General features: G+C 35.9%; 1 protein-coding gene across 1 annotated transcript in view; it reads right to left on the reverse strand.

Moving 5' to 3' along the window:
- Positions 1–12267, reverse strand: part of KIF15 (kinesin family member 15) — a 33210-nt gene extending 20943 nt beyond the window's left edge. The window contains exons 1-12 of the mRNA XM_018075693.3: positions 12064–12267; positions 11089–11165; positions 9909–9946; positions 8540–8637; positions 7969–8148; positions 7087–7296; positions 6857–6982; positions 5335–5457; positions 4517–4640; positions 3188–3279; positions 1653–1862; positions 406–583 (exon numbers count right to left, since the gene is read on the reverse strand). Of these exons, the coding sequence (XP_017931182.2) occupies positions 406–583; positions 1653–1862; positions 3188–3279; positions 4517–4640; positions 5335–5457; positions 6857–6982; positions 7087–7296; positions 7969–8148; positions 8540–8637; positions 9909–9946; positions 11089–11165; positions 12064–12267 (1660 nt within the window). The remainder of the gene's footprint in view (positions 1–405; positions 584–1652; positions 1863–3187; positions 3280–4516; positions 4641–5334; positions 5458–6856; positions 6983–7086; positions 7297–7968; positions 8149–8539; positions 8638–9908; positions 9947–11088; positions 11166–12063) is intronic.
- Positions 12268–14896: the final 2629 nt, after the last annotated feature.

A 14896-nucleotide genomic window follows, 5' to 3' on the forward strand; every position in this document is an offset into this window, starting at 1 on the left:
AACATATACCCTCTGAAATCACAGAGTAGCTCAAATATTTTAAGTTTTACTAAAATGAAAGCATTAGGGCTTTTGAACAGCATAGCAGCAATTAATTAAATTGACGAAAACAGGTATTAGCAGCAGACCACATGATAACCAACAGACTAATTAATATTACTGCAGTCTTCATGACAACTAAGGAACACAAAATGAAATTATAAATGGCGTTCACAAGGTGCAAATCCAAATTCCTATTGCTTGAAGGCCACTATGAATAAAATGAAGTAAACTTGTTTTATCAGTCTTCACATATCACTTTGAAGAAGGCAAAAGTACATCGACAGTAACTTTCAACACTATGCAGCGCACAATACAAATATGGTAGTAAACTTACTTAGCTGAAAAAAATTAACGTATTTTTACCTCCAGTATTTTTCTCTTTGGTTGAAGCTTCCAAAAAGGCTTTTTCTAGCTCTGCAATGGTCTGAGCATCAATTTCCTCAGCCTTTTTAACTGACTGTAAAGAACGAAGTTTTTTATTCTCCTCTCTGAGGTTATGGTTCTCCATGGCATACTTTGCAATTCGTGGGTGTTGTTCCATCTGTGAATATAAGCAATATTTTATTCCACAGTTTTTTCAGACAATGCTATACCTACCTAGCTGTTACTCTAGTACCTTTAATAAGCATTAAATTGTAATGGAAGAGGAAAAATGGTATTAAAACTGGCCCCCCCCTTTTTTTTTGTTTTCTTACTGCCTTGGAATCTACTCTCAAAAAAAGACAGTGAGCTTACATCTTATGTGTTTACTCTTCCACTGGTAATAAAGCAGTAGACGCTTTCCTTGCTGCTCTTGACATCCCTTTTCAGTTTCAGCTTTGAGGTTTGGCTTTCTTAACACGGGCCTTGCATGTCATAGTAATGTTTCTATAACATTAAAGGACCGTCCTGACTTCTGCATCTCCCCATCCCATCCCTTTACTACAAAGTTCAGTTATGAGCTACGGATTCATGCTATTTTTTCAAGATGTTTATTTCTTTTTCCTACTTGTGCTTGGAGGAAATTGTTTTTCAAGAACTTGCCTTCTCTCTTGAGCTTTTCTGTTGTTCAAAACTGCCTCACAAATGAAACCACACCTGCCAGATACCTGAATAACCTGAAGCTTTCTCTCCTGAAGCCTTAGGTATGTACTTTGCTATTTGCCTTCTTCAAACAACTCCAGGACCACATCACCCCTTATTTGTCCATCTGGCATCTGTGTTATTATCCTTCAGAAACCTGCTGCATTACTTGCATCCTGTTGTCTTTCCTTTTCAACAAATGTCATATAGCTTAAAGCCTCCTATAAGAATGAGGATTTGTCATTTCTATGAGTTGCTGAAAGGATATTTAGTCCTCTACCTAACCCAGAAAAGGTGGCCTGTGGCCAGCTCCCAAGCATAACATCACCCTTACATCACCTCTCCTCTTATGCAAACTCACAAGCTCTAAACCCACCCATTGTCCCTTTTGTAGGGAAACTCTATACATTTGAGATGCTTGGAGTTAAAGGAAGCCACCACCCATCCTTTTCTTTCCTAAAAAGACTATCCACTCACCACAGAATTCCATTACACAAGCTATTCTCACAAAACAAAATGGTTCTAGAAAAGAAAAACCAAAGACTTACCTGTTCTCTGAGTGTCTGCACTTCCTCCCTCAAGTCACTAAGGAGATCATCTTGCTCTTTTGGCAATAAAATTCCACCAGCCTCTTTATGTAATCTCTCCAAGCGAACAATATGGTCTTCTCGGAATTTAACTATCATTTTATTGGACTGAACAAATTTTTCCTTCTTGGCACACAGATCTTCTAGCTGAGCAACTTTTTCTAATAAATTCTTTGAAAGTACATATACAGATTAGTGGGAAAACAGCAGTTACACTAGGTGAATTTTTAAGGTGCACATGTCACATACATATGCACAGGCAGACAAATAATGCAAAACTCAGCAGTAATTATGTGAATACACAGACTATCATTTGGAGCAGATTCATAAGAGAGCAAAGCTCATACTAAGAACCCAAGTTACACACCCTATTGCAAAAATTGTACTTAGAAATTCCAATATGATTGGGTAGACTAAGTATTCTGTTAAGTACATCAGATACAGACCAGTAGAGTGCCTGTTTCAGTTAATTTTCTTTAAAAAAAAGAAAAATAAAATCTATTTTGGCTGTTTCAGTATTACACCATGACTGAAGCACAGTAAAATGAGGATGACTGAGAGGTTTGCTTCAAAAAACACACTGTGGACCCAAATACTAAAAAGCACAATCAAAATTAAGTGAAATAGAAGTTTGTTGTTCAATTCAATTTTTTCTTATTAGAAAATCCAATAAACAACGCTCTAAAACTGAACATACTATGAAAGCTATCCTATGACTTGTGGGAATTTGAAAGACAGAATAGAAGCACAGAATCATTTGGTTGGAAAAGACCTTTATGATCAAGTCCAACTGCGAACCCAGCTCTAACCAAGTCCACAGCTAAACCACATCCTTAAGTGCCACATCTTCATGTCTTTTAAATACCTTCAGGGATGGTGACTCAACCATTTCCCTGGGCAGCCTGTTCTAATGCTTGACAACCCTTTCAGTGAAGAATTTTTTCCTAATATCCAGACTCGTGTGTGTCTAAGCGATGTATCAGAATGCTGACCATTACCCCTTGGATTATGGGGGTTTCATTCTGCTTCCCATCCCTGTCTTCCAGCTCAGGTGGCTGGGTACCTGGAGAACAACTGTTCTGGTTCTGTTAAAGACTGAGGCAAAAGTGGCATTAAGTACCTCAGCCTTTGTCACTATGTTTCCCCCTGCATCCAGTAATGGATGGAGTTTCTCTTTAGCCCTCCTTTTGTTGCTAATGTATTTATAGAAGCATTTTATGGCAGTAGCCAGATTAAGTTCAACTTGGGCTTTGGCCTTACTAGTTTTCTCCCTCCATAACCTCATAACATCTTTGTAGTCCTCCTGAGCACTACAGATTTTACCTTAAATGTCGTTTGACTAAGTTCCCTTGTTACTAAACCTTGTTAGCTTTGGACAGAGTATTTTTATTCAAACCCAAAGAAAATCATTAAGAGAGTCAGTTTCAATATGCTCACTGGTCTCTCACCAGAGAGTACCCTGAATGCACTTAGAAATATTAGTGCCGAAATATTACCTTCTTTTCACCTTCTGATTTCTCCCAGAACAGCATTGCTTCAATAAAATTGTTCATGTAATTTATGTTGTTCTTCCCTTTTTCAGCAGCATCTGTAGGGGAAGTCAAAGAAACAAATGCCATATTTATTAAAATACTAGTTAACCAGGTTTTGCTGCATATATAAAATGACAATTCTGTAAAGAACATTTAAATGAATTCTTCGAACAGTGTAATTCCTCTACAAATATCACATGCCATATCCAGAGTCTACTGTGTAGACAGTAATTCCTAGTCACCTGCAAGTGCTGATAAAGAACAGAGCTAATATACATAATTGTATAATTAACAAAGTTGTGCAAGCATTGAATGGCCTTGCAATGAACTTTTATTAAAATGAAAGAATCAGTCCATTCAGCTAAGTATATCTATAAAATGCAAAATCCCTCTGAAATTAATTTGATAACACTAAGCCATTATTAGCATTATTAGTACTGTTTGTACATATTAAAAGTGGACTGACTGGTTTATGAGAGGAAAATTCAGGAAAATAAGCATGAATTATACAGACAATTAATGGCTTACTCTGGAAGGAAAGTGTCCACACAAGGGATTTAAAGGGTTTAATAATCCACTTAGAAATTAATTCGAAATAGCTTTTCTGAATATCCTCACACAGACAGGACTACTTATTTATGGAATACTAATCACCACAGTATCTAGGTGCATAATAACTACCCCATTGTAATTTAATATATTTTAAAATGACATCATGTTTTTAGAGTATCTAGCAAGCAGATTTTATATTTGTGTGATCAACTATTACAAACATAATTTAAATGCATAGATCAAACACAGCTCTGATACATTAAGTTTTGCACGAAACTCCTCCTCAGTGTTTAAGCACCATCACTTGCTTTCCTGCAGGTCTAAAGGTTGAGCCCTCCCTCTGTCAATATTCGTATATTTATGAACAGTGATGCAGTGTCTTACATCATTACTGACTTGTTTTTACTGGTTAAATGTGTATGCAAGCAAAGAAGTACTTTTTCCTTAGGAAACCTCAACCACAGATGCTTTATGTTAGACAAAGCTTTCTAACTTCTGTCGTAACTTCTATTGCTGTATCTTGTATTTCTTGGCAAGGTCAGGACAGAGTTCACTCAGGAACACAGTAGAAGTTACAAGACAAAACTTACTACCTTGCAATCAAACGTTGTAAGGTAGATAAATACAACCTCTGTAAGTCAGTTCCTACAAAAATATAAATTGTTCAGAAACCTAATGAAGGCCTCAACCCTCCAGGCTACAGATGTAGCAAAATCTCTCTTCCTCACCCCCAGCTCTTACCTTGTGATACAGAAATACTGCGCACAGATGGCACTGAAGTAAGTTGAGCAAGTTGCTCTTTCAACTTCTTGACCTCAGCTTGCAGCTGGCTCACATTTCCTTGTGTGTCTTCATTTACCACAGCCTTTCATAAATATGAGAAAATTAGGAAAAGGTAAAAATAAAAATCTTACAGGATAAAACTCAGAGAACACCAAGCAACAAAGCTACTGAAAAGTCTGCCTATCTTAGGAAAAGAAGAACTTAGGGGAAAAGCAGTGTTCCATTTAGTAAGAAACCAGTAAGCAGCACTTGAGATAGAATTAGAGGTTAAAGTATTTAATATTTTCTGCAGAATTTTGTCTGGAGTTTTTTGACCAACAAAGCAGTATACAGCAGAGACAGTTTCAGCTAAATGCCAAGATACTTTCAAAACCCATGAGAAATTACATTTTGGGTACTAGCATATATATAAAACTAGATAACTGAAATAACATTGAATCAAAATTTTTTATGACAATTTTAATTTTCAGTACTTTTTACTTTTCCAGTTAAGTGCTCTGAGAACAAGCAATGAATACATGCTACTGTCAGCCATTACTTAGTTCCAAGATGTTGTCCTCTCTTCATAATCAAGAGCAAACAAGCCCTTTTCAAAAATAATCGGTCATTAAAAAAAATTAGAAAGCAAACTTAGTGCTTTCTAATAAGCTAAATCAATTTAAATTAGTGAAAGCACAGGAGTATTTCAATGAAAAGCTACCCTGCTTGCAGATATGTAGGCTAAATGACAAGAAACTGCTTGTTGCTCCAATAAACACATTGAGTAACTCTCTTACCTTGTTTTTAATCAACTTTGCTCGCTGAGCAAAATTAAGAGTGGACAGAGTTTCACCAAAACACTTGGATCCTGGGTGAACATTTGCAATGATACACGTTTTTGCATTACCACCAAGGGAATCCTATTTAAAAACAAGGAAGTTAGTCTTATATGCATGTTTTTGGTAACAATAGAAAACCAAGAGCTAAGAGCTCTAACCTAAGAGCAACTGTGTATCATTTTGAACAAATTGCAGAAAGGATTTCATTTAACAAATATCCATGCTAGGTAAGTTTCTCAGATTTTATTTCAAATGTGGATATAAAGGATGTGACTGTAAATAAAGACTTTATTTGGGTTTCCAAAACCTTGACTGTATTATTTAACAATTTGAAATACTTTTTACATCTGAAGAGCAGGAGAGGAAAAAATCCAAACAAACAGAAAAATATGCAGGGAATAAAGCAGATATTTCACTTTGTTAGCACTACTTTGAACATCACCTAGCCTGTAGATTGTTCCAATCTATCTTCCTTCCGGTGGCAATTGCCAAACAAACAACATCACAAATCAACAGATTCTTGATCAAGGATATAAAATGAACCTATCCATTTTACATGCACGTCTTTGGATATTTCTGTGCTGTTAAACAAGTAGCTCTTAAATCTCTGGAGAAGGCAGCAGTTATACCTAAAACTAAAAGTCTAGTGCTACAGAAAAGTCTACAAGCCTCAACATCATTCTCTCTCTTTCTCTCTCTCTCTCTCTGAGAGGGTCATGTTTATGGATTTCTTTGCAGTACAGACACCTAAAAAAAATAACCACTTAAAGTAGCAGCTCAAACACTTGCAATTCTCTTCCAGTTTCTATGTATTTTGGGTTGCATTGGAAGAACATAATTCTTCAGAGTTTCATAAATTTAAGATCTATGTAGAACTGGGATGGAATGATTGAGAAATTTTGCTGCGATCACAATATTGTGTTGTAATACAAATACTGTATTATGTACTAGTACTATAATACAAAAATATATTACAGATATTCATTACTTTTCACAGAATTTTGGTGAGTCCATAAATCTTTGACTGCTTCTGTCTTTGTTTTCTGTTCATCTGGAAAAAAGCCTATAGGCTCTCAGGTAGGAAATTGTAAATTTATCTAACTCTTAACATCAGATCAACACTTAGGCACACGTAGGCTAATTCTGGAAAGCACGTCAAATGTTTCAACACGTCTCTAAATATCACATTTTGATACACAGTATTTCCCAAATTATAGGGATGAAAATGTTACCTATTTTTCTTTGAAACCCGCAAATATGTAATAGGAGGTTATAAGCATAAATAAATTTGTCTTCAGTTAACAGCCATAAATTGACTAGAAGTCTGTTTAGGTTAAAAAGATATTTTTCAAGCTTTGTTTTGCTTGCCCAATATTGAAGCAACTATAAAGTACTTGAGTTCAGTTTTTTACAGTAAAAAAACCCAACTAAATATTTTTTCTACATTCTAAGTAGCACATAAAATCCAGATATATATTACCCGTAGCAGAAAAGTGAGCTTGGAATCCCGGTAACAAATGTGCCTCTGTTTTCCATTACCCACATCAACAAGTGCTGTGATTACTTGGCCCAGGCAACTTAGTGATCGATTTATGTTACCTGCTTCCTAAAAACGAAAAAGCCAAGAGAACAAAGGTGAATGGATTTGGAGGATGGAACAGGGCAGTACATTTGAAAAGAGAAAGATAGCAAGGATGTTACGGAACTAACCTTTAACCTCAGCCCTTCTGCATGGGTGTCTTTCTGTCTCTCGGATCCTGCCAAATCCACCAGGTTGAGCAGGGAAGACCGAATGTTAACAACCTCGTTGTTTTTCTCCATGGATTCCACTGTGATAGTGAAAACTGCATGTGATCTTGAGGATTCTCTGTTCATCGAGGTCGATGCTACACGACGGTTTCTCCAGCCCGTAGTTAATACCTAAGCACGACAAAGACAACAGATAATATCAAGTCTCTCAGACTGCAGTTTACACACAGGTGACATAAGCAGTAGTAGGCATATTTCAGTGCAACAGCTTTCAAAAATCTCAAGAACAAGGACTCTGACTATTTTCCAATAGAAGTATTTTAAAAGTGAAAAATATAGATTAATAGAAGTATTGATGACACTATTCACTTCTTTCCTCCAAAAGTACCATTGTTGTTTGAAAGCATAACATATTCAATACTGGTGTATGTTAGCAGTACTCGAAGAAAAAAAAAATTTGAAGTCACACAACTAGTATGCATATGTATATCATTCCTGGAGAAATAAACCTGACAATTCTGAAACACACACTGTCCAATTAGCAGGAAATGTAGTTTTCTGTTGCTATTTCGGAGATGTGTAGGGTAAGCACTAGGGAAGGGTTACTGTAATTGCAATTCATATATTCCAAACTCCAGAACTGTATATGATTTATTACAGGTGTGGGATAGTCAGGAAGCATTGCCTAGAAACAGCTATTTTACACTGTGTTGTAGAGTACGGAAATAGGGGAAGAAGGCATCACAGACACTGTGGAAAGAAAAATGTGCTTTAATCAGAGGAATATTTACCAAATAAACATCAAGATAAATAATCCAAACATTAAAAAGTGACAAAAAATACCTGGTATGCTTCAGCAGCAGATGACAACACCTGTTCAACAGCACCATCAACAAAGACTCCCTTCTTGATATGTTCTCTGAGAAAGAGTCCAGCTGAAGCAGAATCTAGCAAGTCAAATATCTGTTCATTGTAGATTTCAATAAATGAGCATTTGCAGAGAAAACTCTTTCCACTGCCAGCCTGGAAAAAACACAGTAATTTACATTATAAACAGATTGGTTTTATTAAGTCTGGCATTGTATGGCAGTGAGTCTCTTTTCACACATATCTAAACCTACTAGTTTGCATATATATTCTGCATACTGTACATTTCTGATGCCCAGATGACAGCCAACATCCAAAAACCTAATTGCATTTTTAGACTCAAAATAATATAAGCACACTTGTGTCTGAAGAAACTGTACTATAATTTGGTAGAGCCCTAGATGCAAGTGTTTCTCATTAACAAATTTGATGCAAGATGGCAATAATCTCAGTAACTTAACGGCTGCATACACGGTTTATCAGCCTTAGCTAATCTTTACTTTGAGACATTACTTTCACTACAATAATAAGTATAAAATAAATGTACCTTTTCTTTTTCCCGCTCAATTAGAAAAAACAAGTATTCAAAGCTCCGTGGAATTACACCTCTCAGACTGTGAGTGAAATTGTCAGAATCAGATGGTCCTAAAGAGATTTTTAATTAAAAAAAATAGTTATTAGTACTACTTCAGGAGTAATGGTTCACCTTTTCAAGATGTCATTACAGAAGATTTCAGCAACCACATTTAGTCAATCAATTTACGACAAAACTACAGAAGAACTGCAATAAAATCAACTTTCAAGATCTAAGATAATACTCCATAATCAAAGTAAAATGTAGTCTAAACAATGCTTATGGAGGTTTATTTTACCTGTCCATAGGCTACTTAAGTCTAAACTAGCATCAACTATGTGGGTTTCCATAGGAAACATGCACAGATGTGCAGGTATACCAATACAGCTATTTAATACTGATTTGAAGAACGAGAAAGAGGGGGGGGGGGATTTGTCCCTATGTTTACTAAATTTCTATGTAGTCCTCAAAAATATCAGCCAAAATGGTTTTAGTTATTTCAATACCTTTCTAATGTCAAGCACAACACTGTTTATTCTGGACAAAAGAAGGCTTAGGGATGACCTTATTGCTCCCTACAACTACGTGAAAGGGGGTTGTGGCCTGGTGGGGATCGGCCTCCTCCCCCAGGCAACAAGTGAGAGGATGAGAGGAAATGCCCCCAGGTTGTGCCAGGGGAGGCTCAGGCTGCCCTGGAAGGTGGTGGGGTCACCATCCCTATAGGTATTCAAGAAACAACTGGACATGGCTCTTGGTGCTATGGTCTAGTTGACACGGTGCTAATTGGTTGAAGGTTGGACTGGAATGTGGAGGTCTTTTCCAACCCAAATAATTCTGTGATTCTATGATTGATGCATTTAAAATCACCACTACATGAAGAATAGGATTACAAGGGGATTCCTTCACACACAGAGAGGCCTTAAATGTCTAGTTGGGTAGCAAACAGTTATTTTGAGAATCTCAACATATTTTAATATGGAAGACCCATAGTAGAACATGGGTCTATGCATACTGGAATATATTTCTACACATGCAGTCAAAAATGGAAACCAGCAGAATAATAATTTTGAGAAAACTTACTAAAAATGCTTTATTTAACTGAAAAGATTCTCTCCTGTTAAAAACAGCAAAAAAAAAAAAATCTAGATCTTCAAAAAGATTTAGGAGAGTACCTATACTTCACTCTTTTGATGTAAAGCACTGAGTACTACACCATTTCCTAGAGTTATCTACAAGAACACGAAAATGTAAATTATCCCTGGTGTTTGAGCAATACAACATTTCAACTCAAGATAAAATAATTAAGAAGCCACTGAAAGATTAATCTCTCTCGTGCACTTACCCATCATAGTAAAAGTTTTTCCTGACCCCGTCTGGCCACTAACAAAAGGGAAAAAAAAAAGTTAGATAAAGCTTTATTCTGGCTCTGAGTTTTTCATTAATCTGAAAAAGGAAAACTCAAAGCTCAAAACAAACAAACAAAAATTCTTCTAAACTGAAGGTAAAGAGACATAGAGGCAAGTTGAGAAATCAGTCAGCTGGAAAAGTATAAAAGTAGAACAGCAAATTTTACTAAAAAATTTCTTGGGATAAATCACCTTTTGTCTCCCCACCACCCAGCATTTTCTTCCTTATTTCTCTCAGAAAGTTAAATAGTGGAATTTAGCACTAAAATGAAGGCTTTCAGATGTATACAATAAACTAATTTTTGGGTATATCTTTTGAGTTTTGTGTCACTCAGTAGTGCACAAAAGGTTACATTTGACTTAGAAGTATTTCTTCTTTTAGAGCTGTTTTTGGTTTTTTAGTGTAGTTACTAATTATGCTAAAGAAGCTTCAGGGCAATTTCACTTCATTTCCCATTTGTTTATTGTAACAAAGTGGACTTCACAGTTTTGCAAAAGCTGTGCTAGGCTAAAAACCAGTACAGTTTTGATTTGATTAGCCCTGTAAATCAGCATTTCTTGACCAAAGTGCTTCATCAGTTTTCAAAATGAAAATATATTGAGTTAATATAAGGATATTCATACTCCTAGTCACAGATATATTTCTACCTTGAAAACATTCTGAAAGTTAAAATCATCATTAATGAGTTTTCCCACAGGCAGCTAAGAGTCACTAAAGAGCCGAGCTGGCCAAATATCAAGCTAAAGTAATTTTCATTCCATTTTACTATGGATATACTGAAAATAACTAGTTTTCTCTTTAATAGTACAATAAAACTACTTTTTAGACAAATAATAGTAAAATTGAAATGAGTTTGCAATCCACTTTATTAGCTGTAAGTATTAGAAGCATAACACCTGCAAATAGATTCCTCCAGAAGAGGAGTAAGAAGTACAGGAGTACTATTCAATGTTGCAAGAACATTCCTTATGTTGTGCAACAGAAGGAAGCACTTCTAAAGTTTACTATAACATTAAGCAGGCTCTGGCTCTTAAAACCACAACTATTCATTAGCACAATCTCCTCAAATGTTGCAACGGCAATGAAATAACTGTTATTGCTATGAAACGACTTACTATGCAAAGATGGTTCCATTGTAGCCATTCATACAAGATTCAACAATATTTTTAGCCACACTTGAGAACACAGACTCCTGGGGACAAGGGAGAGAAGGCACTTGGCACCACTTGTTTCGGTCTCTTTTATATCACTGTTTCCCATGTCATAACTTTACAGTGTATAAAATAGATGCATTCCTTAACATTAGATATGTACAATGACCCCTGGAGTTATCACAGCAAAACAACATATCCTAAGTCCTCATCACATAAATCACTCCCTCTGACAAAACTGTATTCCTCGACAAACTGAAAGAAAAATGCAACAACTCAGCATCATAGTAACAGCTTTTGAATATAAAATATTAATTGTGATCCAGTGGTTATGCAGTTTATATCATCAGTAGGTCAAAACTGAGCCTTATGACACTTACCAAACCTAGTTAACTTCTAACATTTGTCACTGCACAAGGGCATATTCAACAAACCTGCACAACTGTTTGCCTCATCTTGCAAGAAGAGCCTAGCTACAAATAACAGCCTACAGCAGGTGAGGGTTTTGGAAGGTTTGCTTTGGGTTTTCTGACAGAAATTAAAGGAAATTAAGAGAATTGAAGCAAACAGAAGATAAACTCATAAGTTCCTTAAATACAAATCACATCTTTAATGTCAGCTACTAACTGCCAGTTATTTTTATGTTTGTCTCAACAGGCACATTTATTTTCTATAGTGTTACTGTAACATTTACAAATGTAAACTTCAATTTTAATGCAAACTTTAATCAAAGAAATTATCAATTAAAAAAACCCCACATCAAAATTATTTAAAGAGCAAAATTTCATGCAGCATTTCTGTACTATAACAATGTGTTACCAATCTGACCCCTGCAAAAAATTACACCTAAGGCACGACATCTGTAGAAAGGCTTAGCATTAGTAGTTGCCAAAATTTGGGGAAAAACTGTAATAGATACGAGATTCTGGAAGTGATTACCTGTGTCGTTTCCATATTTGCAACATAATCAAAAGTGAAGATCTTTGGCTCAGGCTTCGAATGCAGGCGGATGGTATTTGATGAAAGCACAGATAAACACAAGCCTTGGTCTCCATCGGTTAACGCAGTTCTGTCTGAAGGGGGACGCACCCTTACAAAAACTTTGATAGCATCACCTTCAACACTGAATGAATTTTTATGCATTAGATTGCTTCAAAATACATCTATCAGCTGTCTGATAAAATATAATCACAACAATCAGATTATGCATGTGAAGTCATACAAGGGTCTCTCCTGAAATAGTACTTCTATCTGAACATCAGTTCATTACAAGGTTTCTTAAAGGTAAAAGTGTGGCAGATTTAAAAAACAAAGAACATGCTGTTACTGGAATTTATTGCTGTTGCATGTAACTTTAGCTCTAAAAGAACACATTTCACAGTGAACTTGGGATATATAAAACCAGTGTTGTAATGAAGGTTTCACTAGTTTCTAAGACTATGGGCTTCAAGCATCCTTCTTACTACTGAAAGTTTTAACAGACAAATGGAGCACTTGATGCTACAGTCCAGCAGGAAAGTTATTAGCATTTTTCTTTGCTCCTCACAGGAAGGGAATGAAGTACCAATTCTTGATCAATGAGTCAAATAAGGCATAGCAAGTCCCTAACCCTTCATCACATTTATCAATGGATAAATGTAGCATTTATCAATGGATAACTGTAGCTTGAATAAGTAACTGGACACGACTTAGATTAAAGCTTTGAGGAGTTCTGGAATAAAACCAATATACCCACAAAATATTAAAGAATTATAAATTTTTACATGAAGTGGCAACAAGCTTGGATTTACCTTTCTTCATTCTTTCCCAAAAGGCAGTTATAGCAGGAGGGTGTTATAACTGCTACTGATTTTTACTTTCAGTATACAAGTGCTGCCCAAAAAGATCACGGAGAAAAAAAGACTCCGCGTTAAGTTAAAAAATAAAAAAACCTCTGAGACATTAAAGAGAAAGGAAGAGAATAGTTTTAAAAGTGGGAAATGGTCTTCATGACTGACATATGCAGTCAGGGAGTGGCTGAGGAAAGGGCTAAAAACACAAGCAGTAGCTGAGAAAGGGAAGATGTTACACTGGATTTAAGACACACCAAACTAACTTCCCGAATATGTTTTCATTGAATAACATTATTCTGAGTTGTGGCACAAACAGCATGTATTTAGAGGAGGGCTTTTTGGTTTTTTATTAAGGTTTCACAAAATTAGAGTTCCTAGTGGAATATTTCTACAGATAAATTTCAGAGTCCAGTTGCAGAGTTTGTTAACAAATGAGAATTTACTGAACAGCAGCATTCCAAGAGGAACCCAACACCTCATAGCAACAGTTTTATTATGAGAAACTCTTTTTAAACCTATAAGGAAGTTAGGAGAGAAAGGCAACAATCTTGTGCAGAAAAAGACTGAAATAAAAAGCTTTAAATTATTTCACAAAGTCATACTAGATTTTGTTTGCACTTTTTGTGCAATGTGATTATTCTTATATGGGAACTGGCCAATACTACTTTACCTAGGTGAGTTCAATGAAGATATTGCAGAGTCACGTAAATCTCCTATAAAAGGAAAGTGAAACACACACAAATTAAACAAGATAAAATTATTGCTCAAAAAACCTGCTTAAAAAGTAAATACTGTAAGTAGCACAGAGGGAGATAAACAGAGAGCCTTATAAATATGAATGTCATGCACAAATCAGAACTGCACAAAAATACTTGGTAACAATCTTCCTTTGGCAGAAAGATTGCAGTTGTTACAGAGGTAGAGAAAGTTCCAGTCCTTGCACAAACTTGTCAGTGTATGTGCAATGAGTAGTTTCTTAATGTATATAAGGTTTTGCAAGTGTTTTGGAGAATTAGAAATATAAATGTTAGTAGTATTATATCTTCCCACTGTATTTTAAAGATTGCAAACTTAATGCAGACAAACCAAAATGAAATAGTTTTACTGACACGACTGCAAAACCTCAATATCCTAAACCTGCACAACTGACTAGCTGTGTTACTTTTACTATTATGAAGTAATATTGATCACTCTGTAATACATAAAGCTCTCCTCTACCTTATCTGGGGCAAAAGCCCTATCAGGAGCATCTGAAGGAGCTGAGGTTGTTCAGCCTAGAGAAGAGGAGGCTCTCTACAACTCTGTCACTCTCTACAATTCCCTGAAAGGTTGTAGCCAGCCTTTTCTACCAGGCAACAAGCAACAGGACAAGAGGACCCAGTCTTAAACTGCACCAGGGGAGGTTTAGGTTGCACATCAGGAAGAAGTTCTTTACAGAAAGGGTGATGAGATACTGGAATGCATTGCCCAGGGTGGTGGTGGAGTCGTCATACCTGCAAGTGTTTAAGGAAAGGCTGGATGTGGTATTTAGTGCCATGGTCTAGTTGACATGGTGGTGTTTGGTCACAGGTTGGACTCAGTGATTTCAGAGGCCTTTTCCAATCTAATTGATTCTGTGATATGAGCCTCATTTTGCATAGCTTCACATTTCAAGGAGATGGCACATATTACCCCATAGGTAGATAGGAGGACTTATTTTTTACTTAAGGGTGAATCTGACGTGAAACTATATACATATAAAATAAAGTCAAAATATTACCTAAGTAACACAACCACACTTGAAAATACGTAAAATGCAATGAAAGATGATTCCTCAAAAATAGTCCAATAATAAAGACTTTATAAAGTCTCTAAAAGTGCACAGGTTTTATTGCAGTATGATTCCTTTAAAAGTAGAACTAATAAAAACGTGCAAAGGCACTACTCTTCTCTTTAACATT

Source organism: Manacus vitellinus, unplaced genomic scaffold, assembly GCF_001715985.3.
Source record: "Manacus vitellinus isolate BGI_N305 unplaced genomic scaffold, ASM171598v3 scaffold_3_pilon, whole genome shotgun sequence".
Taxonomy (NCBI): Eukaryota; Metazoa; Chordata; class Aves; order Passeriformes; family Pipridae; genus Manacus; species Manacus vitellinus.